This window comes from Bacillus rossius (genome assembly GCF_032445375.1).
Source record: "Bacillus rossius redtenbacheri isolate Brsri chromosome 4 unlocalized genomic scaffold, Brsri_v3 Brsri_v3_scf4_2, whole genome shotgun sequence".
NCBI classification, from domain to species: Eukaryota; Metazoa; Arthropoda; class Insecta; order Phasmatodea; family Bacillidae; genus Bacillus; species Bacillus rossius.
The window spans coordinates 8,882,621-8,905,500 of NW_026962011.1; the positions used below are offsets into that span (position 1 = coordinate 8,882,621).

The 22,880-nt window shown below is 39.8% G+C and overlaps 1 protein-coding gene across 3 annotated transcripts in view; it reads left to right on the forward strand.

Annotated features, from left to right (window-relative positions):
* Positions 1–22,880, forward strand: part of LOC134542263 (protein peste-like) — a 115,580-nt gene that overhangs the window by 40,134 nt on the left and 52,566 nt on the right. For all 3 annotated transcript variants that reach the window (XM_063386380.1, XM_063386378.1, XM_063386379.1), the window contains exons 2-3: positions 11,121–11,269; positions 18,295–18,455. In XM_063386380.1, coding sequence (XP_063242450.1) covers positions 11,153–11,269; positions 18,295–18,455 — 278 coding nt within the window. In that variant the 5' untranslated portion in view covers positions 11,121–11,152. The remainder of the gene's footprint in view (positions 1–11,120; positions 11,270–18,294; positions 18,456–22,880) is intronic.

Sequence of the window (22,880 nt, forward strand, 5' to 3'; positions counted from 1 at the left end):
CGTCAGTTAAAGCCAGAAAAGTAACATTTAAGTGAATATTTTTATTATGTTGTCTTACATGTTTCATATGTCTTGGCAAGATGTGAAAGTTTTCTTCCTGTTAACTACAAGTTTATTCAATTTCTGCAACTGCTCTACAATGTATAAAATTTAAAATCAATGTGTTTTTTTTAGTAGATAATGAAGTTGAGCTAACTTTTATTAAGTTAGATTATAAATTGTTAGTTTTCTGTATGATTGTATAAATGTAATTTTTCAAAACAAACTTATCCTTTTTGACTATGTTTTTTTTACTCAGTAGTAAAATGGGGTGAACTGATACACTAGGGTGATGTGAGACAAAATACATTTATTTGTTTAATATGTATTTACATATAAAAAAATTAAGTTGAATGTTGGTCACACTTATAATTTTTTAATCATCATCCAAGCTATCAGCTGAATGATTCAGCTGACATTACCCGCCATTTTTAATTTGTCCAATATCGATACTTGGCTTTTGAGGTTTAAGTAAATGTAGTAAGTAATGATGTAATGGTTGGCTAACCTGGCAGTTACCAGGATGGTGAGGGTCTATACACATGTATGTAGTACGAGATGATTGGAGACAAAATCAAACAGTGTAATAAAGAAAAATACATGGCGCACTCGTTAGGATTAATATGACGAATATCTTAGATGTACGCGAACCAACAATATTCATCATTTGTTTGCATGTATATTAGTAGGTAATAAATAGTGTCGGCCTGTAGTGTCATTTGTATACAACATGGCAGCCGGTTTCAACACTCCAGAAAAATTGTCGCTTCGCGGCAATTTAAGTGAAAATTTGAAGAAATTTAACCAAGCATTTAACATTTACTTAGAAGCATCGGACTTGGTTTTACAGTCAGAATCACGTAAAATCGCCATCTTCCTCAACATTGTGGGTGAAGAGGCTTTATATGTCTACAATACCCTCACTTTCACTGATGAGGAGGTTGAGTACATTTGCCAACGATTTATTCTTAAGTTTCAAATGCATTGTAACCCCAAGAAAAATATATTACATGCACGTTTCTTGTTCTACAACATAAGTCAAAGAAAAAGTGAACCATTTGACACATTTTTAACGGATTTAAAGACACTAGTGCGTGACTTGAGTTCAAAGATGCTGACTTACCTACTCGGAGACCGCATTGTATTCGGGACGCTGGATCGCCCGACCCAAGAAAAAGTCGTCAAAACTGGCGGGGCTTCTTTGGAAGACAGTTGCAGTTTCGAACTGCGGAGGTTACAGCTGCCCAGGCCAACGAGATACTGCAACCTAGTCAAAATAACCCGGATCACATCAGCATTGGCGAAGCAAAATTCAAACAGAACAATACTCAGAGGTCGCCCAAACAGCCAAGCATGTCACGTCATAATGAATAGTGTATCTGTACATGGTGTGGCTACCGTCATATAAGAGACCCATCAAAATGCCCTGCTCGCTGTAAGTCATGTTCTGCATGTGGCAAGCAAAATCACTTTGCTAAAGTGTGTCGTGCTCGCCCCTGTGAAACCAGGTCTACACATCGTGCAGTCACTGAGATAAAGCAAGATACAAATCCCGGCTTTGATGTAAGCTATGACGACTATTATTGTGATTTTATTGCCAGTTTAAATAACAGAAGTGTTTAACTTGTAAGTTGGACAGAAACATTCCATGTAGACAGTGTAATAAGTGTACAGTTCAAACTGGATTCGGGTGCATGTGTAAATATTCTTCCTCAAAACATTTGCCTTGGTGCAGCAGGTGGGAAATGGCGCAAAGCTAATTTCCCTCGCTGCGTACAACAACTCTAAAATTAAAGTTGTAGGTTCCTGTGACTTGACTCTGTCTCATAGGAAGATCAGCTCACTTGAAAAGTTTGGGATTGTTGATGAGGACTCTGTACCTATCCTGGGCATTGGAACCTGTGACCGTCTGGGTTTGCTGCAAAAGAATGTGATCTGTGAAGTACATGGACCAACCAAGCAAAGCATTGTCGTGGCATACAAGGATGTGTTTGCAGGCATTGGTAAGTTTGAAAATGAATACAAAATTAAGCTAAATGATAATTGCATTCCAACTTCAAACCCCCCACATAGACTTCCAAATAAAATCAGACACAAACTGAAAAATGTGTTGGACAGGCTATGTCAACTTGGCATTATAACAAAATGTACACATCCAACAGAATGGGTAAACCAGCTAGTCATTGTAGAAAAACCTAATGGCTCCTTAAGGCTGTGTCTAGATCTGGCAGACTTAAATAAGGCTGTTGTCAGAATATTATGAAATTCCCACTGTAAGAGATGTAATTTCAAGGATAGGAAATGCTCAATATTTTAGTGTCTTAGACCTCAAGGACTCATTCTGGCACATTAGCCTTGATGAGAAGAGTGCGAAATACTGTACTTTTTAGACTGTATTTGGCTGCTACCAATTCAGGAGATTACTGTTCGGCCTGAACATCTCATCAGAGGTGTTTCAAAAGTACAATACAGAGACATTTGGTGACATAGAGGATGTCATGATTTACATTGATGACCTACTTAGCTTTGCTGAAGACGAACCAACTCATGACAGAATTCTGCTCGAAGTGTTGGATAGAGCCAGAAAATTTAATGTCAAATTCAACTTGCAGAAGTTCCAGCTTAAAGTGAATAAAGTTAAATATGTTGGCCACACTTTGTGGTGAGGGGGTCGGCCCAGATAATGACAAAATTTCAGCGATTCTTAATTGACACACTTAAATTCAAACTAGACCTTCAGCATTTTCTGGGATTAGTGAACTATGTTAAAGATTTCATTCCACAGTTCTCTGAGGTCACCGCTCCTCTGAGACACCTGTTACAGAAGGATAGTGAATTTGTCTGGGATCCTAGTGTGCATGGTGCTTGCATTGAAAGATTGACAACTATATTAGTCACAGAGCCACTCTTGCAAACATTTGACGATGCAAAAGAAATTGTAATCCAAACCTATAGTAGCAAAGAAGGCATAGGCTGTGTCCTCCTCCAAGACAGCAAGCCAGTGTGCTATTCATCAAAGTGCCTCTCGCCAACGGAAGTAAATTATGGACAAATCGACAAAGAGTTTTTAGCAATTTTATTTGCTTGCAAAAAGTTCCATCAATATGTATATGGACGCGAGGTTATCGTTCAGATTAGCCACTGTTAATAATGAAGAAAGACATTCACAAAATTCCATCCAAAAGACTTCAATCCATTAAACTTAAGCTCAGCGTATACAAGCTTAAATTGGAATACATCCCTGGCTCAAAATTGTTTGTGGCTGATGCCCTGAGTAGGGCTTGCTCGAAGGCTGCAGTGAATGACGTTGAAGTGTCCCTAAATGAAATATTGCACACAATCAATATTCAAGACGAAAGAAAAAGGATCGTTCAACAAGAAACGGACAAGGAAGCGGTCTTAAGGGAATTGAACAAATTATTTTTGAGGGGTTGGCCAACTTCTAGAACTAAGGTACCAAATATTGCTAAGATGTATTACAAGCTGAGAAATGACATCACAGTAGAGGATGGACTAGTGTTTCTAGGGGTCAGAATTGTTGTGCCCGTTTCTCTGAGAGGATTTTTGTTGCAAAATCTTCGCTAATCTCATTTTGGGGTGACCAAAACGAAGGCCATAGGTAAATCCCTCTTCTACTGGCCAGGCATGGATGTGTATATTGAAAACTACATAGCCAAATGTAGCTTGTGTGAAATATTTAGTGCCCGCAACCCGAAAGAACCAATGATCTTGCAGGAACCACAGACACTGCCATTCTACAAGATTGCATGTGACATTTTAGAATTTGACTCCTGTTCTTATCTTGTCCTGTACGATAATTACTCCAAGTGGATAGAGTTAGTGCCACTGCGGTCAAAAGATGCACATAACATTGTGAAGGTTCTAAAAATAATTTTCACTACTCATGGTATACCGAGTATTATGGTAACTGACAACACACCTTTCAACTCTAAGCACTTCAGGGAGTTTAGTGAAAAGTATGGTTTCAAAATGCAAACTTCCAGCCCATACTATCCTAGAAGCAATGGCTTGGCTGAACGTGCGGTAGGAATATGTAAGAGCATGCTGAAGAAATGCAAACAGTCTACTTGACCTACACAACATGCTGTTGGAGTACCGCAACATCCCAGTGATGGGCTAGAATGCTAGCCCAGCTCAGCTTCTGTTCGGCAGAAGAACACGGACCCAGCTACCGATACGTGACACATTGCTAAAACCCAGAGTCGTGCACAACTTCAGTGATGTGCAGTCACCCACAGGACACCCACAACAAAACATATTATGATAAAAATGCTCAAACTAGAAACTTTGGTCTTTAAAACGGTGACAATGTTGTTTACTGGGATAAGAGTGTTAAACCAGCAAAGGTGTTTGGAGAAGAAGGAAGCCCACACTTTGCGTTAATTCAATATGAACAAGGAAAAATAGAGGAGAAACACACATAATTTAAAGAAGTCCTGGGTGAGCAGGGAGTACCAGCAGAAAGAACCACAGCAGAACTCGAATATGTACAACCAATGCTATTGGTCAGACAAACGTGTGATGAGGATGAACCCAGAGCAGACTGTTCAAGGTAGTGGAAGGGGCGGCGAAGTGGAAGAGGAACCCAGTGTCGGGAGTGAACAGAAAGAGGGGTTCAAAGGATTTGGACCTGAACATAGGGAGACCGCAGGAGTGAGAATAGATCGAGATCCATTTATTGAGTCGGTACACAGACCAAAGAGGATGACCAAGAAGACACCGCATTACCTTGAGGACTACAGAATGAAATAAACTTCACAGTGATAACTGTATTAATTTAAAAAAGAAATCTTAGTTTTGTATAAAGGGAGATGTAGTAAGTAATGATGTAATGGTTGGCTAACCTGGCAGTTACCAAGATTGTGGAGGGTCTATACACATGTATGTAGTACGAAATTATTGGAGACAAAATCAAACAGTGTAATAAAGAACAATACAGTAAACATATTTTGAAGGTCTGGAAACTTTATTTGCCAAAGTAGGTTCCAGTGCATTGATTGATCTGGACTTATGTAAATAGGTAAGCCATATATTTTCTGTTAATGTCTGATTATTGTTATTTTAAAATTAAAAGCTACTAAATGTTTAATTTTTTAAACATTTCATGTCTGAACTGGGGTGAAGTGATACATGTATCAGTTCACCCCATCAACTAAAAATTGATTAAAATGTCATTGCATTTATATTTTCATGGCCAAATAAGATGCCTATATATTACAAAAGGCCTCCAGGTACAAAACCGATGAAAGTTATCAGAATAGATAACTTAAACAAAGCAGTTAACGAGGTCCAGAATGGGAATCTTACATACCGAGAGGCATCCGATAAATATGGAATAGACAAAATGAATTTATATAGAAAATGTAAGAATTTGCATCAAAAACCAAAGGGGTCGATGCAAATCCTGTAAAAGAGAGCATGAATGACAGTATGCTATGCTTATTGAGAGAATTCCGATATGGAAAACAGAAACCAAGACCAAGAACTTATCGAAAAGTCAAACTGCAAGTTGAAGCAGGAGAAAATGTCCAGAATGTTGGTGAGGATCAATCGACATCAGGGAGGTCTGAAATTTCATCCAGTTGCAGTGATTATAGTAGTAATGAAAACGAAGATCTTGATGCCAGCCATGTCTCTACCTCCAAGGAGAGAAATAAAGAAATGGAAACAGAACCAGAAGTTCCATGTAACTATCAGACCTTAATCTTGGGTGATTTCGTGGTTGTGCAACTGAAGGACCAAATTACAAGAAAGGAGAAACTATGCAGCACAAGTGACTAATATACTGGAAAATAGTGATGGGAGTTCAAGGACAGTAGAAGTGAGTTTTTTGAAATCTTACAGATGCCACAAAGATATTTTCATTTGACCTGAAATCAAGGAATGTAGTGTAGTCTACCTTCCAGTCTGTTCTCAGTTATGGATGTCTTCAATTTTCTAAAGTTTTTTTAATGAAAACTAAGGATATAAAGTAAATTTTTAGCGTACATTAACATTCTATTCAGGCAAATGAAATAAGATTTTTAATTTTGAAAATTAATTATGTCTTAAAATCTATTTGTTACAGTGCATAAATTTATGCTGTCATAGTTGCATGTTTTATGTAAAATTTTACCCATATATAAATTAAACATTTTTTAAACTTAAAATGTGCCTCAGTTCACCCCAACGGCCTTACAAATTGATACACATTGAAATTTATACCTAGTATCAGTTCACCCACATTGCTGGGGTGAACTGATACATGCAGTTTTTATTTAAAAAAAACTTCAAATAGGAAATAAAACTTAAATTACATGAGATATTACTTGAATGAGTTATCTGGAATATTATGTAGTACTAAATCACTAGGGAATAAAACTACATGCTACATTGCATTTCAAATTTTGGAACTACATCAATTCACCCTGTTCTACGTAGTTCTTTTGAGAGTATAAAGACAAAACATTGTAATAGTACACATTTATAAAAATTCTATTTACACATTCTGTTTAGATTGTTAAGCCATAGTGATTAACTATAAATGTGATTTTTGTGGGAATAAATCTGATTTGGTCTGATTTGATTTGAGTACAGATTTTTTTTTTTAGTAAACAAAAGCTGCAAACGATTCTCAAATAAATATTTATGTGCCAAGAACCTAACTTATATTACACTTAACTTGTAAAGTTTTTAACACAATAACTATTATTTCCAATTAATCCACTTGATAAAATCAGTTTGTCTAAATTTACATTTTTTTTAAGTTACTGACCCCCCCCCCCTTCCCCCCCTTCCCCCCCTTCCCCACTCACTGCTTGAATCCCAAGGTGGTGCCATTTTCAAGTCTGGCCAGGGGTGCCAGTCACCTTAGCTACGCCACTGGTCAACCCTTAACTGTGATCTCAAACTTAAACTAGATATTTCCCACATGTAATATGTTGAAAATTAAAACATTTTAAAACACAAACTGGGTTTTACTTCACCACACATGTTCATTGTAACAGGCTGTTCCTTCACCATACATCTTCACTGTAAATGTTTGCTTCAGCCACTCTGAAGACACCCTGGGACCCCATTTGCTTTGGAGTGTTAATTAGCTGAACAATTTCATCTTGAGAATACTCGATCACATCCTGTACTGTAGGCCATTTCCAATTTTTTTTTTTTACTTTTCACCATTGCCTTAACCGTGTACCCATTGGCAGTTTTGCTGGTGATAATCCCTGGATACAGACGATCCTCATATGTAACCAGCACATATTTTCCTGGTTGTATGTCTACCCCATCAACATGTTGTTTGTTGGATGTACTGGTAATGGTTCTTTCGTCACGTGGTTCATCAGAATCATCCTGAAATGAACTGGTGTCCATGCCTTTATCGCTATTGTGCACAGAAAATTCTCTACTGCTTTCTTAACTATTTATAGCCCTTTTATCGAATGTGTACTGATAATGCTCTCGGACGTGTCATTTCACTAATGCGATGTTGACTTTCAACATTTTCACATGCTGTGGACGTCCTGGCAGGTACATCACCTACACCAATATCGCTTGAGCCAATACTTTTCCCAGGAGGGACATTCAACTTCTTGCGCCTTTGTACTGTTCTTTTTTGTGTTACTGCATTTTGTGTCTCTTCAAGCTTTTGAAGGAAACTATCTCCAATGACACCTGCCACATGATCCAATTCGTTCAAAATGTAAGATGGCATTCTCGTAAGGACTTGAGTCCTATCCAGAGGATATATCCCTGACTTTTTGAAGCCTGATTTCAAATTTGACCTACTGTTTCCAATGGCATAAATTAGGCTATTAAGCAGTCTTGGGAACTGATCCTTAGGTATGGCCACACACTTACTACCATATGCACTCTTTTTCCAATTTGCAAGAACCTTTCGCCGTTGGCTTTTCATGGACGAAAATATGCCACATCTAATGGCTGTAGCAAGTGTGTCGAATTAGGTGGTAGAGCCACAAACTTTATGTTTTCTTCGCATAGACGTAAAACCTCCAGGTTTATGTGCGAGCTAAAATTGTCACCGATGATGACCTTCATACCATCTTGTTTTTTAAGAATGGGCAGGAAGAGTGACGTGAACTAATCTTCAAATTATTGGTGATCAAACCAACCAGATTTCGTCCTGTTGTAGCGCGCACCATCTGGTCCACCTTCTGTCCATGTTGATCAGAGCTTTTCTGCCTTGTAGTTAACATATATGGTGCTACAAAGCCCTCAGCATTACCACAAACCATTATCGATGTGCAGGCCTTTGATGCATTACATATTTGTTCCGGATACTTAGTTCCCCTTTTTGTGAGAATTTTCTTGTTGCCTGGATCATCTAAAAGATTCGTCTCGTCATAGTTCCAGATATTTTAAGCAGGAACATTCTGGACCTCTTTTTCAAGATTGTCGAAAAAGTTGTTAACAACTTCTTGATCTGTTGCAGCTCTGGAATAACTTATATTCTTTTCTGTTCGTTGGGAGATTACATTTTGGTGTCTCTTCATTAATGATATTGCCCAATCATGGCCAGGAAAGTTGTTGCGGAAACAAGCTACAGTCCTTCCACTGCGGTCAAGATACGCTTTAGCAACACACCTAAGATCAAATGATGTCACTGGGAAACCATATGTAGAAATTGCAATTATGTGACTCCAAACACTGTTCTTCCACCTCACTAAACACTGTTTAACCTCCGACAGTCTTTGTTGCTTTCTCCTTGGTTTTTTTCCATAGTGTGTTTCTGTGTATGCCATACCTGCATACATACCACAATCCCGAAAATTAACAAAATATACTTTTTGTTAGAATAAGCAAAAGACAGAGAATTTGAGATATTTACTTACTTCTCTAAAGCTTCTCTGAGGGCAGTTTTTTTTATCTTAGAGCATTCACTGCTTCTTAAAGGTGATTCTGCGTGTAATTTTTATATGGCCGGGCACCCAGTCGTCTATTGTAAGTTCGTGGCATGTTCCAGCCTATTTTACGTGCACTGAGAAGGAAAAAAAAAAATTGAATTTTTGAAAACATTTTGGGGTGACTTTGTGACAAGCAGTTTTTGTCACAGTCACCACACAGTCGCAATTTTTTGTTCCATCAATCATTAAAATTACAAACCTTGTGAGAATTAGTTCTGTTGTATTGAAACCTTTTAAAAAAACAATATATTTCAATCTAAAATACCCAGTTTTCCATATACACGCCAACATTCATCGCCAGAGCATAGTTTCCAAAATAATGTAAACAATAACTAAAACTAATAGACATAGTGTACTGCTGAAGAATTGAAGTATAGGATGTCTTCCAAACTTTTCCATGCTGGTGCGCCAGGTTACAGCAAAAATTCTGAAACAGCTACAATCAAATTTATTTCTATTTGAGCGCCATATAATTTTTATTACTGATTTTCACAGTCAACCAACCTGTCACAAAGTAACCCCTTTTTACGCTACAGAAAGTCTGCAAAATTTACAAATATTTTTTTTCTTTCTGCAGTCAATTTGAGATGTTCCAAGTAAATATACCTACACAACTTACTATGCCCGGCAGTTATTTTGGCGTCTCAGCGCAGGGGTGCGGGGACAGCGGGACCGGAGAAAGAAGAGGGGGTAAGCAGGCGACACATAGCCGAGAGCCGTGTAGTGGCTGTTAGGAAAATATCGCCCTTCAGTGTATACCCGAAAATGAAAGGCGAAGGTGGCAGCTCGCAGAGGCGCTGTAAAGTGATACATAGCAGGGAGCGGGAAATAATAAAAACTGTTTATTCTATGGTATAAGTTGCTATTACTCCAAAAGAGCGCAAAAGTGGCTTAAATGGAAAGTTTAACATTGTAAGTTATATGTTCTGCATTGTTTGTACACTATGAATGCTGACAATCGAATAGTAATAATAGTAATTAATTTTAAATTAATTTTGTTTTTCGTCACCTAATACAATCAATTATAACGGAAAGAGAACTTCACACTTACATTAAACAAATCATATAATATATATGAGGTTTTGAAGGTTATAATATGCATTCTAAAGTGGACATACAATTCAAATATTATTTACATTTATAATAAATAATCGATTAAAGGTGCATTCAAATATAAAGCTACACATACACAAGCATTTTTAAATGCCATTAACTTTGGTAGTCAGGTGTTTCCTAAACGACTGACATGAAGTTAAAGCAGCAAATATAACATAACAAGCTCCATGTTTACTAAATCCAGCACTAAATAGCACGTTTTAGGTACGGAAACCGGAGAACGATAAGGTTTAGACTGGCTCCTGCGTCATCAACTGTGATATAGCTTTCGTGCGGAGAGCTACAATTGCATAATGATTTGGTCGTTTACTTTTTCTTGTAAGACTTTTTTTAAAAATAACTTTGAGAACACAATGAATTGAGAATCATAGTTTTAAATTTATTTTACATACTATGTGACCTAGTTTTCCAAAATAAATCGTGTCTGGTTTACGCTAGTTACTGAGTTAACATGTCAATTAATTTTGGTAACCATAATAATTAGCAGACACCGTAAGTATATTTGACGGGACTAAGTAAAACGTTGCAGGTTTAGATAATAGTTTGTTACTTTTCCTGACAGATGAGTACAAATATTCAAGCACAACCACTGCAATTTACACAATGTCACACTTACGTAGTACAAGTACAATTCATAGGATTTCTCACTTTTGGTTTGGTAACCCAGCGCTCTTAGCCAAAAAACCTTACCGCCCTGGGGTCCCCACGGGCGTGGATACAGACTTCCGTAGTGTAGGAAGTCACGCGCCGAATGTTTTCTGTGCTGCTAGTATAAACCTGGCCGCTGACCTTGACAAAAGGGTATCGCTTTCTCTTCGCCCTCCCCTCCCCTCCCCTCCAGACAGAACTAGGGAGCTCAGACGCCAAGTTATCTGCCGGGCACAGTAACTACCCCAGTGCATGTTTTATATGTAGCATATATTTATCTCTGCTAGCACAGTTAACTTTAGTGATTTTGTTTGGTTATTACTGAAGTGGGACTCAAGGATGTAGCAGTAGAGTAAGTAATGAGACTAGTAGAGATCTGTTTTGCCCCTCTAGCACAGCCATTGAGGGAGCAGCGGGATCCAGCGATGTTCAAGGCGGGCTGCTGGAAGAAGCTGGTGTTCTGCGTAGGAGTTTTACTGCTGCTCGCTGGCGGCATCTGCCACCTGTACATCGACGAGATCTTCCAGCACACTGTTGTCAAGGTACTGTCATGCTGCCTTCTAATGGACCTGTGCCTCGTGCCCAGTGCCAGGGTCAGACACCTTGGTCACTACCGTAGGTTGGCGAGTGCTATGGTTGCCACTGTGTGATTCAGGGCAACACAGACCCAGCTATAAATCTTGTCTCAGGGCGTGATGTAGCCCAGGTGTAACATATTGTGCAAAAACTTGGTTCGCTCTCAGCGTCTGACATGCTAGATGTTATTAATTTTGTGGGCTCTTGGCGGTGTCCCAAACACCTTTACAACAGAAACACAAAGATTTCAAGATAAACATGACATCGTCCCAAGTGCTCCTCTGGCTTCTGAGGCCATTATTGCCCGTTGCTGCTTCAGACTTGCGTGTGCGCCGGCGCCCGTGCGCGAAAGTGTAACAAACGGCCTTGGCCGAGAGGGGAACGCCCTGCAGAGGTGCCACCATAACAGTTGTGTCTTTTCATAAGGGTTTTGTTTATGCAATTATGCGAGTGTGTGAATATCTGTTTGTGTTGTGTACCTGTAGATGTGTTTCCCGGGCGACTGAGTCGTGTCTCCCCTGCCTGTGTGCAAAAAAAACAAAACAGATTTTACCAAAGTGCTTCAGGATCCATTTTACACATGCACCTGCACACTTCAGAACATTGAAACTGGAGTCAAATGTTACCACTGCGTAAACAAGAAAAATAATAAAACAATTTTTTTGTTGGCACACTTTACTAAAACAAAATATTCGCTATTGTATATAAATATCATTGCCTTATTTAGTTACGATGCTGTTGTGGTTCCTCAAATAATACTAAAGACTATTGGTACTCTATTACATTTATTATTGCAACTTAATCACACTTACACTAATCACAGTTACAATGTCTCGAAGTAGTACACATCTAAATTACTCTTACATATCACGGCCATCTTAACCAATATTTTCTCAACAGTCTCGCCAACGTGGCCATATACAACACCTCCCCTTTTACAGGGGTTTCTTATGTTAGTTCAAATGGTTTCTTGGTTATAACCCTTCTGCCGCTTCTGGTAATGTACCCATCAGTACCAGCCTTTTTATTAGAGACTGGTCCCTCTATTTCTTCCCCCACCTTACTGGTCTTACAGTCTATCGGCCCCTTAGCCCCTTGGTCAACTGCATATCTTAGCCCAGTTATTCCCTCATCTAGAGAACTTCCAAACCCCTTAAATCCCTCCAGTAGTGAACCATCAGTTCCTCACTCATCGGACTTCCCTTTGTTTCAATGTGGTTGTGCGCTTGGCTCGCGGGAATTGTCTCTTGTTCTGTAGGCTTAGTTTGGAGGATTTGATTTGTGTGGTGTTTCTCCTTACCTGCCTTCTATCTTCGTCTTTTTGAATCCAGTAGGACCTGAGTTCGGCAAATTTCCTAAGCACGACACCTGCCTGCCATAAGTTCTCTCTCTGTCCTAATAACTACCCTATCACCTTGTTGGTATTCCATTTCTGTTTTCCTGGCTGTTTTGTCATGCCACTTTTTCACCCTGTCTTGCTTTTCACAAAGTGATTTGTGAACATTAATCTGAACTATGGGTTTCAGTGATGCTTACAGGCATATATGTTCGTATGCGCCTGCTAAACAGTATTTGGGCTGGGGATGCTTTTATCCCAGTCACGGAAGGGTTAGGTTCTCGTACGAGGTCCCTGTAGTCCGACCCTTCTACATTAATTTTGCACAGTATCATCTTGCAAATACCTACTGCCTTCTCTGCCATTCCATTCGATCGGTGGTAGTGAGGAGTACTAGTAGCCAATGTGATCCCTTTAGAATTATAGTATTTTTGGCAGTCGCATGACAGGAATGGTACGTTGTTGACAATGAGGTGTTTGGGGAACCCATGTGTGTTAAATACATTCTGCATGGCACTGATGACCGATTTGGAGTTCTTATATATTCTTGGGGTGAAGGTCAAGCCAGTGCGATAGATAATCTACTAGAACAAGATAGACCCTACCAGAATATTCCAGAATGTCAGCTCCAACCTTGAGATACGGCAATTCTGGTATTTCTTGAGGAAGTAAGGGTTCCCTAGGATTTGCAGCCCTAAACTTTTCACATGTTGCACATGCAGATACCAGTGTCGCGATGTCTACAGACATCCCTGGCCAATGAAACAGCTGGCATGCTCTTGCTAGTGTTTTTCCGATTCCCTGATGCCCTTCGTGAACCCACCCCAATACAACTAACCGTAGTGACCCGGGGACAATGATCTTTTGTGCCAAGAAGACTATCCCATCATTGACATGAATGTCGTGTCACAATTTGTAGTAGTGACTGCATTCCCCCGTCACCTTGCTTACGTGTGGCCAGCCATTAACATGTAATTCCATTAATGTGCATAGTAAGGGGTCCTTTGCAGTTTCCTTTTGAAATAGGTCCCGTTTGGCATCAGTCATGGGTAAGTGAACACTCATGTGGACTAGCTCTAGCATTTCTGGGTCCTCAGTAGTTTCGTTCAAGTGAGAACGAGACATCATGCCTGCAAAATGTAAGTCTTTACCTGCGACATAGTAGACGTTTAGCGAGTATTTAAGAAGTTTAAGACGGAGACACTGAAGATGAGAACCTATGCTGGCAATATTCTTACCCATTATGGTAACAAGCGGCTTGTGGTCAGTTTGGACATTAACATGGGATCTGTATATGAACTCGTGGAATTTGAAAGTGGCAAAATGAATAGCTAGCATTTCTTTTTCAGACTGATAATAATTTTTCTCAGTCATTTAAGCCTTGAGATGCTGCTGCTACCAGCATCAGGTTACCTTTCCCTGGTGTAGTTGCTTGGAAGAGAAAACACCCTAGCCCATGCTGTGATGCGTCACACTGCAGCGTGGTCTCTTTAGAGGGTTAAAATGCGGACAATACAGGTGCTGATGAAATGTGTAATTTAAGTGTGTCAAAGGCTACTTGGTGGGCAGGGAGCCACTGCCACTCAACCCCAGCCCGGAGAAGTTCACACAATGGAGCTATTGTGGTGGCCATGTGCGGTACAAAACACCGGACATAATTGAACATGCCAATAACCTGTTGAAGCTGTTTTTTTGTTTTTTGGTGGCTCTAGTTCTAGGAGGGCCCTAACCCTATCGGGATCAACCTTCATTCCATCCCGTGAGAAGTGGTGCCGTACATACCTAACCTCTGGTAGTTTGTATTGGAGTTTCTCCTTGTTAAATTTTATGTTTCTCTCCCTAGCCCTCTCAACGACTTGATGTACAGCTTTAGCATGGATTTCCTCTGTTTCCCCCATACACAAAATGTCATCAAAATAAATTACAGTGTTAGGAATATCTGAGAAATTACATTCAACATGGTTTTGAAACAGTTCAGGAGCATTTGCAGTTCCATATGGAAATTGCAGGTACAGGTACAGGTACGTGCCATATGGGCTGGAAAAACAACACTTGAGAGAGGACTCGTCTAGTAGATTTTGATGAAACCCTTCGCGGAGATCAAAGACGGAAAAATATTTTTTTCCCTGTCAGCTTTTCCGGGACCTCACTCACCTGAGGTACAGAGTGGTACTGTCGGATAATACTTTTATTCAGGTCAGAGGGATCCAGACATAGCAGAATTTTCCCATTTGGTTTTTCTGTAATCACAAGGTTACTGACCCAAGCCCCTTCGTCAACCACATGCACTTTTTCTCTGACATTCCTATCTACTAACCTGCTTAATTCTTCTGAGTGGCGTTCTTAAAGCTATTGGCACCCTCCTTGGTGGCTTGCTTACCGGTATGACCCCAGGCCTGATGAGTATTTTACCTTTTTGTGGAAAACAACCAAGACCTTGAAAAACATCTTTGTTTTCTGCTATGAACAACTCTTTGATAGATGTGGTTACCTAATTCATACGTTTGACAAGATTTAAAGCTAAGCACCCTGACAACCCCAACAGTGGCATGATTTCCATGTCTACCAGCACAAATTCAATCCAAGTTTCAGAGTCACGAGTTCGATAATGTAAGAGAACTTTCCCTACAGGCTTTATGAGACCATCTAAAGTCTTTAACTTGATGTTGGTGGGCTGTATTTTGAATAGCTGGTTAATCTTTTTAAACATTTTGAAAGGTAATACACTTACTTGAGCCCCTGTGTCAAGTTTTACCTTTATTCTCCTATTTTCAATGTCAATGGTCTCATGCCACTCATTGGGATATGTCAATTTGCTTGTGTTTTAGCCTGACCCTCCTTTGCACTAGCACTAACTTCTAAGTTAGGTATAACAATACACTGATGCGTCAGAGCTATTTGAATCACAATTTTCAACCACTTGCACTGTCTTCAACCAGCATGAGTTTGCAAAATGATTCTGTTTCCCACACTTTGCGCACTTTTTCCCATAGGCTGGACAAGCCCTTGGTCCATGCCTGGATTGGCACCACTTGCAGAGCAAGTCGCTGCTCTGATAGTTTGATCCCTATTTTGTATTCCATTCCTGTTTTTGCCTCACAGCATTCACAGACTCACTTTCACCGATGTCACTGTTTTTATGGATGTGTTGTACTTGTTGTCGGCTTTGCTCACACACCCGACAATGTGCGGCTGTTTTCTCCAAGGTTAAGTGATCCATCCGTAGCAATGCTTCTTGGACTCCTTTGTACCTAATGCCAAACACGATGCGGTCACGTAGCATTTTATCCTCATCAAACTTTCCTTTGCCTCCTCGGTCGCTGTGTTATAGTTGCAATTTTTTACCAGCTGTCGCAACGAGGTTAAGAAATGCTCTAACCCCTCGCCTTCTTCCTGCACCCTCTGGTTGAACACGTAGCGCTCGAACACCTCATTTAGTCTGGGATTTACGTACCGCTCGATTGCTGCCTTCACTTCCTTGTATACATTTTTTTCCTGGTCTGGGATGTTTAGTGAAACAAGTATACGAGATGACTCACTTCCCATCATGTTGCGAAGTAGAGATATTTTAACCTTGTCGGGCACATTATCTTGACCTGTGCTTATAAGATAGTCTTCAAACTGTTTCCCAGAACTTCCAATCGTTATATGCGGTCGTGCTTTGGAGATCAAAGTCAGGTGGGAGTTTCACTCCGCTGGTCGCCATTGTTTTCACACATCGAATTTAGCTTAAGTTAAATTTGGTTCTTTCGACTGCGCCATGTTGTGGTTCCTCAAATAATGCTAAGGACTCTTGGTACTCTATTACTTTTATTATTGCCACTTAATCACACGCACACTAATTACAGTTGCAATGTCTCGGATTAGTACACATCTAACTTACTCTTACATATCATGGCCATCTTAACCTATATTTTCTCAACAGTCTCGCCAACTTGGCCATTTACAACAGCTGTAGGTTTTGTTCAACTGAACACTATAATAGATTTTCAGGGAAATTTGGCAATTTTCTTTTCACATACCGGTATTATTAAAAAATTTTCAAAATTAGTATCATATTTATCTGCAGACTTACGATTTGTCTTAAAAATAAGCAAACCATTCAGAACAAAGCCTTTTTCTCAATGGTCATGCATGGTAATTGTGTACCTTTCCCAACGGTTACGTATTGTGATGCCAAACTTCCATAAGTGCTGTCTAGTATGAACATGATTTAAACAATAATATGGTTCCACCAGTATTTCGAAATTGACACATTTGTTTGAGATAGCACCCTCTCCAAACAGTTATTCCGGGCTTTTTAACCAAAATAATTCTCTTAAATTGACATTTTTCCCAGTGAAGATCTAGCAAAAAATTGCTCAAGTATTTCTGTACAGTTTGAATTGCTGTGTCCTTGCAAAGTCTTATTTAAATTTTTTTAATGTTCGGACCATTTCTTGTAGGGAATTATATTCGGATTATTCTCAGTCTACTTTAATTACTTTCCTGTGTTTTTTTTTTACCTGATTGTGTCAAATAATCAAACTGGTTTTGCTGTTTCCCTATTTCTTTGTCAGAATTTGTTATATTGTTGATACTGAAAGTATTGTAGCACTAATTGTTTCAGTGACATAGTACATTAATTTTTCACCAAAATGTGTCACAGCATTGTAAAAGACATCTCCCGTGCTTGTCTTTACAGTTATCTACCCAATTTAGTATGTGCTTTAAATCCCGAACTAGATGATGTTCCGTAAATCTGATCGTGTAACTCGGACCGCATGCGACCAATGTTCTCGGTCAGCAGGCAGCTGCATGACAGACCTCACTTTCCAAGCACTCATCGCGTGACCGTCCAGTCTCAGGTTCTTGTGCCGCTTGTTGCTTTGTACCTAATCCAAAGGAACTATCCCTAAATGCACGTGTTCTAAGTTAGACTTGAACCAAACATGTTAATATTAAATAAACCCCTGCTATTACTGTCCAACGATGTTAATTTGTGTGTACAAACATTTGGCAGCGTATGCCCACTTGCATGAATGTAATTTAATGACTGTCAATCTCAACATGCCAGCAAAGTTTTGTACTATCTGTAATAATACTGTTATCTACAGTTAAAAACCCCCATTTTTATATAGTACAAAATGATAAAATTGAAAAAATGTATGCATAGTGTGTGCACCATTCTATTAATTATGAAGCAAGAAGTAAATAAATTCACTGCTTAGTTGAACTTAAACAGGTTCATATATATATATATATATATAGCACATTATCAATTTCATTTCCCTCATTGGCACTAGGCTGGCCTCAATTTCACTTGAGTTTGATTATTCCTATAGAATTGTGGCCCCCTGGACATAATATTTTAGGGATGAGCATTGTTATGCCAATATAATTCTAGATTTTTTTAAAGTATTAAATTTTGTAAATTAGTGCTTAGTGGTTGAGGCTGTCTATAAAATTCTTGTAAATTACATTGTTTTCTGGATGTCATGTGTGGAGACTTCCAAAATGAATGCTAGATTAAATAGCTATTTGATCAGATATTTTGGTTTCCTGCTATCTATTCTGCTGGAAACATTCTGTCATTAAAATAAACTTTCTTTAACAAAGTATGTTTTTAAGATAATTATTAGTATGAAGTGCGAAATAGTTTCTTTCATTCTGCAGATGCTGCAGCTGACTCCGAACGCTGCTCATTATGAGGTGTGGAGGAAGACACCTGTACCTCTGCAGATGAGGATCTACATGTTTAACTGGACCAATGCAGAGAAATTCGGAGTGGCAGGAGTTAAACCAAACTTTTTGCAGCTAGGACCTTACACTTTCACGTAACTACTTACGGTATTGTTGTAGTAGACTAGGTATATAATGGTTACTCATACAAGAAAAGTACTTTAGATAGGCCTAAGCTATAATAGTTTTAAATGCATCATTTCTGAAAATGCATCTAGTAATGAGATTTGCAACAAGTTATTCTTTTTATTAGCTATCTGTATAGTATCACAGAAAATAATTTTCTGTAATTTTCTATCACAGAAAATAATTTTCTGTAATTTTCTATCACAGAAAATAATTTTCTGTAATTTTCTATCACAGAAAATAATTTTCTGTAATTTTCTATCACAGAAAATAATTTTCTGTAATTTTCTATCACAGAAAATAAATTTCTAATGTGGAACTATTCTGTGGCCATCAGTAGCACTCAGTTTATACAAATTCCTTTACAATTTTTGTTAAAATATATTTAGGCATTTCCTTTTATCTGTGATCCTTAACTTCACTTTAATGGTTATAGTATTTATTGAACTATTGAGTATTGTTTTTTATATAATTATTTTATGTTCTATATTCTGTACCCTTCAATCCATGCTCATTCAGGTGCCATCACTACATATCCTTTACTGCCTCTTCCTGTACAACCATTTCCCATCCTGGATGCCAACATGTCTTCGGATTCTTCTACCCCTATAGATGGTGTCGGCGCTCGAGATGGTAGTGCTGAAGGACACTCTGCGAAACCTCTGAAAGGTTCCCAGTCTTGAGCCTCAGGAGGTGGTACTTGTTCTCGGGGTGGTGATCTTGGTCTTGACTCTTTAGCTGAACAGCCAGGCTTCCAGTGTACCACTGCCACATCCTCATGCACTGCTTGCTTGCTATTATCCCCTTGTCTCTGGCCAGCTGAATTGACTGCGATGCTAGATGTCTCCCCTTTTTAATAACCCTCCGCAACTTGTGGCCATGCTCTTCGGAGTAACTGATCTGTGTGACGCCTATATGATTGTCCACTACTACTTGACACTACATATGTCAAGGGCCCTTCCTTTGCCTTGATGACTCCCAACAGCCATTTTTTTGCCCCACTGTGATTCCTGTACAGCACTGGATCTCCAATATCAAAACATCTCACCGTTTCAGGGATTTTCAAAGTTTGGCGATCCTCACAAGCCTTTGGGTGTATCTGTTCCAATGTTGTACGCAATGACATACCCATCAGCAGCATTGATGGCATCTTGTTAGTCACTGTTCAGGGTGTTGTCCGCAAAGAAAACAGCATAAGAGCCAATCTTGTTTGCCAATCACCACTCGAAAGTTTCTTAAGTTTCCCTTTAATAGTTTGTACCATTCTTTAAGCCTGGCCGTTTGTAGATGGGTGAAAAGGTGTTGTTCGTATTAGTCGAATCTCATTCTTTTTTAGAAAAGTTCTCATTTCCGCCGACACAAAATCTGTTCCATTGTCACTCACTATACTATGTGGTAGGCCATGCGAGATGAATATGTCTCTAGTTCTCTGATGACTGATGCAGAGGTCATAGACTGCACCCTCCTGACTTCTGGCCACCTGTAATATGCATCAATAACTATCAGGAACACTTGCCCTTGAAATGGGCCAAAAAAATCTATGTGTATTCTTTGCCACGGTTTTGTTTCTGCAATCCAAGAAACGTCTTTCACTTTTGGGGGGTTTGCTCATTGCTGCTGACATTTCACACATTGTCCAACAATTGCTTCAATGTCGGTGTCCATCTTAGGCCACCACATGTAGCTGCGGGCTAACACCTTGGACAACTCCATGTGCTGCATGCAGTACCTGTAACAAATGTGACCTTAAAGATGGTGGAATAATCGCACGGTTCCCCCACAAGATGCAACCCTTGTAGACAGACAATTGTTCTTTAAGACGAACATATGGACGAAGATTTTCTGCAACATCTCCATCTGGCCAACCCATACAAGTGTTTCGTTTAACTTGAGCCAGTGTCGGATCCTCTCTGTATCTTGTGCTATTTTGTCTGCTCTTACTGGCAAGTCTGACATTTCTTCCAACATCAACACATCACCCACTACTGGAATTTTAAACATCTCTGACTGCATAGGCAACCGGCTCAATGCATCAGCATGGCCAATCCTGGTCCCTGCCTTGTGAACTAGCTGGTAGTCGTACATGGCTAGCCACAAACTCCAACGCAACAGCTGGGGAGACAGTATGTCTGGTGTTTGCTTAGTGGGATCCAATAGGCGCAGTAAGGGCTTATGGTCGCTTATGTCTTCCTGTCACATACTGGCGGAATTTTGCGACTCCAAACATAATAGCTAGTGCTTCTTTATCCAGTTGAGTAGTTTCTTTCCTGCTTATGCAAGGTTCGTGATCCAAAAGCAATAGGTGCCTCACACCCATCTTCCATTACATGGGCCAAGACTGCGCCCACTCCATATTCCGAAGCATCACAGGTGAGAATGAGATGCTTTTGTGGATCATAGTGTGTCAGCACCACATCCGACTGCAACAGTCCTTTCGCTTTGCCAAATGCCTCACTATGTTCATGTGTCCATTTCCAGAGGGTCCCATGATCCAATAAACGGTGAAGGGGTTCTAGTACAGAAGCTTTATCCTTCAGGAACCTCTCATAAAAGTTCAAAAGACCCAGAAATGACTTTACGGGATGTCGGTTCTGGAGCCTTGTGGATCGCTTCAATCTTCTCCTGTGTTGGATGCACACCTTCATAAATTCTTTACCCCAAAAACACAACACTGTGTACAGCAAACCTGCATTTTGACTTTTTCAGCTGCAGTCCTGCCATATATATCCTTCCCAAGACCTCATGTACCCGCTGCCAGTGTTCCTCTGCATTTCTTCCAGTAACTAATATAATCATCTAACAATACCACTACCCCAGCTATCCCAGCCAACATCATCTCCATTTGTCGCTGAAAAATTGCTGAACCACTACTAACACCGAATGGTAGTCGCTTCACCTTGAACAGCCCCTTCATTGTATTTACTGTCAGCACCTCAGAGGTTGCCTCATAAACTGAAAGCTGCAGATATGCGTCCTTGAGGTCTAACTTTGTAAATATAGTCCCACCCGTTAGGTTAGCAAACGCTTCATTTATTGTGGGAAGTGGATAAACACTAGTTTTGCAAACGTTATTCACAGTACATTTGTAGTCCCCACAGATGCGTACTGATCCATCTGCTTTACGGATAGGTACAATGGGAGTGGCCCATGCAGAATGTGTTACAGGTTCATAAACCCCTCTTTCCACTAACCTGTCAATTTCTTAACCCGCTCTGTCTCGCAACGCGAAGACCACCACACGAATTTTCTTGAATATCGGCTTCACATCTGGCTGTAACTCTATAGTCACTGGAGGCCCTACATAGTGGCCTAACTCTGCATTATCAAAAACTCGTGGATGTTGGTTTAACATTTTACATACCTCATCTTGTGTGACTGCATGAACACTGTGAACATATATACCTAGTGGCTGAAACCAGTTCCTCCCAAACAAACTCTGTCCTCGTCCCTCAGCAACCAGCAGCGGTAGTTTGGCTTCAGTATTACTAGTCTTGACCTCTGCTTCTAATGACCCTAATACTCTCAGCATATCTTTTGACCACGTCTGTAGCACCAGTTTAGTATCATTTAACTGCGGGTTCTCAGGCCATAACTGCTTGAATGTATCCCAAATAATGATAGTGTGGCCTGCACCTGAGTCAATTTCCATAATATGTATTTTACCATTTAACTTGAGCTCCATTAGCATTGGCGGTTTTGGCTGTGCATTAGCTGTGGTCCTATACAGACTATAAATCGGTGACTCTTCCGACTCTTTTAGCTCCACATGATCAGACATTTTGTAAGTTTTACTTGTACCTTCTCGAACAGGTTTACTTGTGCCACTACGATCATGCCAACCTTGCCTGTCTTTCTTTGTTTTCGTAAGTCCCTTCTTTTTCGCAATGCATGTCCATTCCAAATGACCTTGCTTAGAACAAAAGTTACAAATGGTGTGGCATTGACAACACTGTTCTGGAGAGTGTTCACCGTTACATCTCCAACAAATCCTTTCCTCTGATTACTTTTTTCTTGCCCCTTGCCCTTTGTCCAACTGGTGCACCGTCTTGGTTCCACTCACCGTCACTTTATGCAATGCTTCCGAGACTTCTTCCACACTACCTTATATACCAAGACACATTACGCCCAGTCATTTCTGCTGCAATTGCCATATCCATTACAACCTTAAAAGTTAATTTAGGTTTGGCAAGGAGGGCATGCTGCAGCATCTTATCCCGCACACCACACACGAGGCGATCTCGTAACATCCTCTCGAGATCTGGGAAATTACAATGTACAGATAATCGCCGCAGCTCTGCCACATACTGCGAGATAGACTCGCCGTCCCCTTGATCCCTTCAATGAAACTTGAATGTCTCGACAATTTCACTAGGTTTCGGCTCAAAATGGTTCGT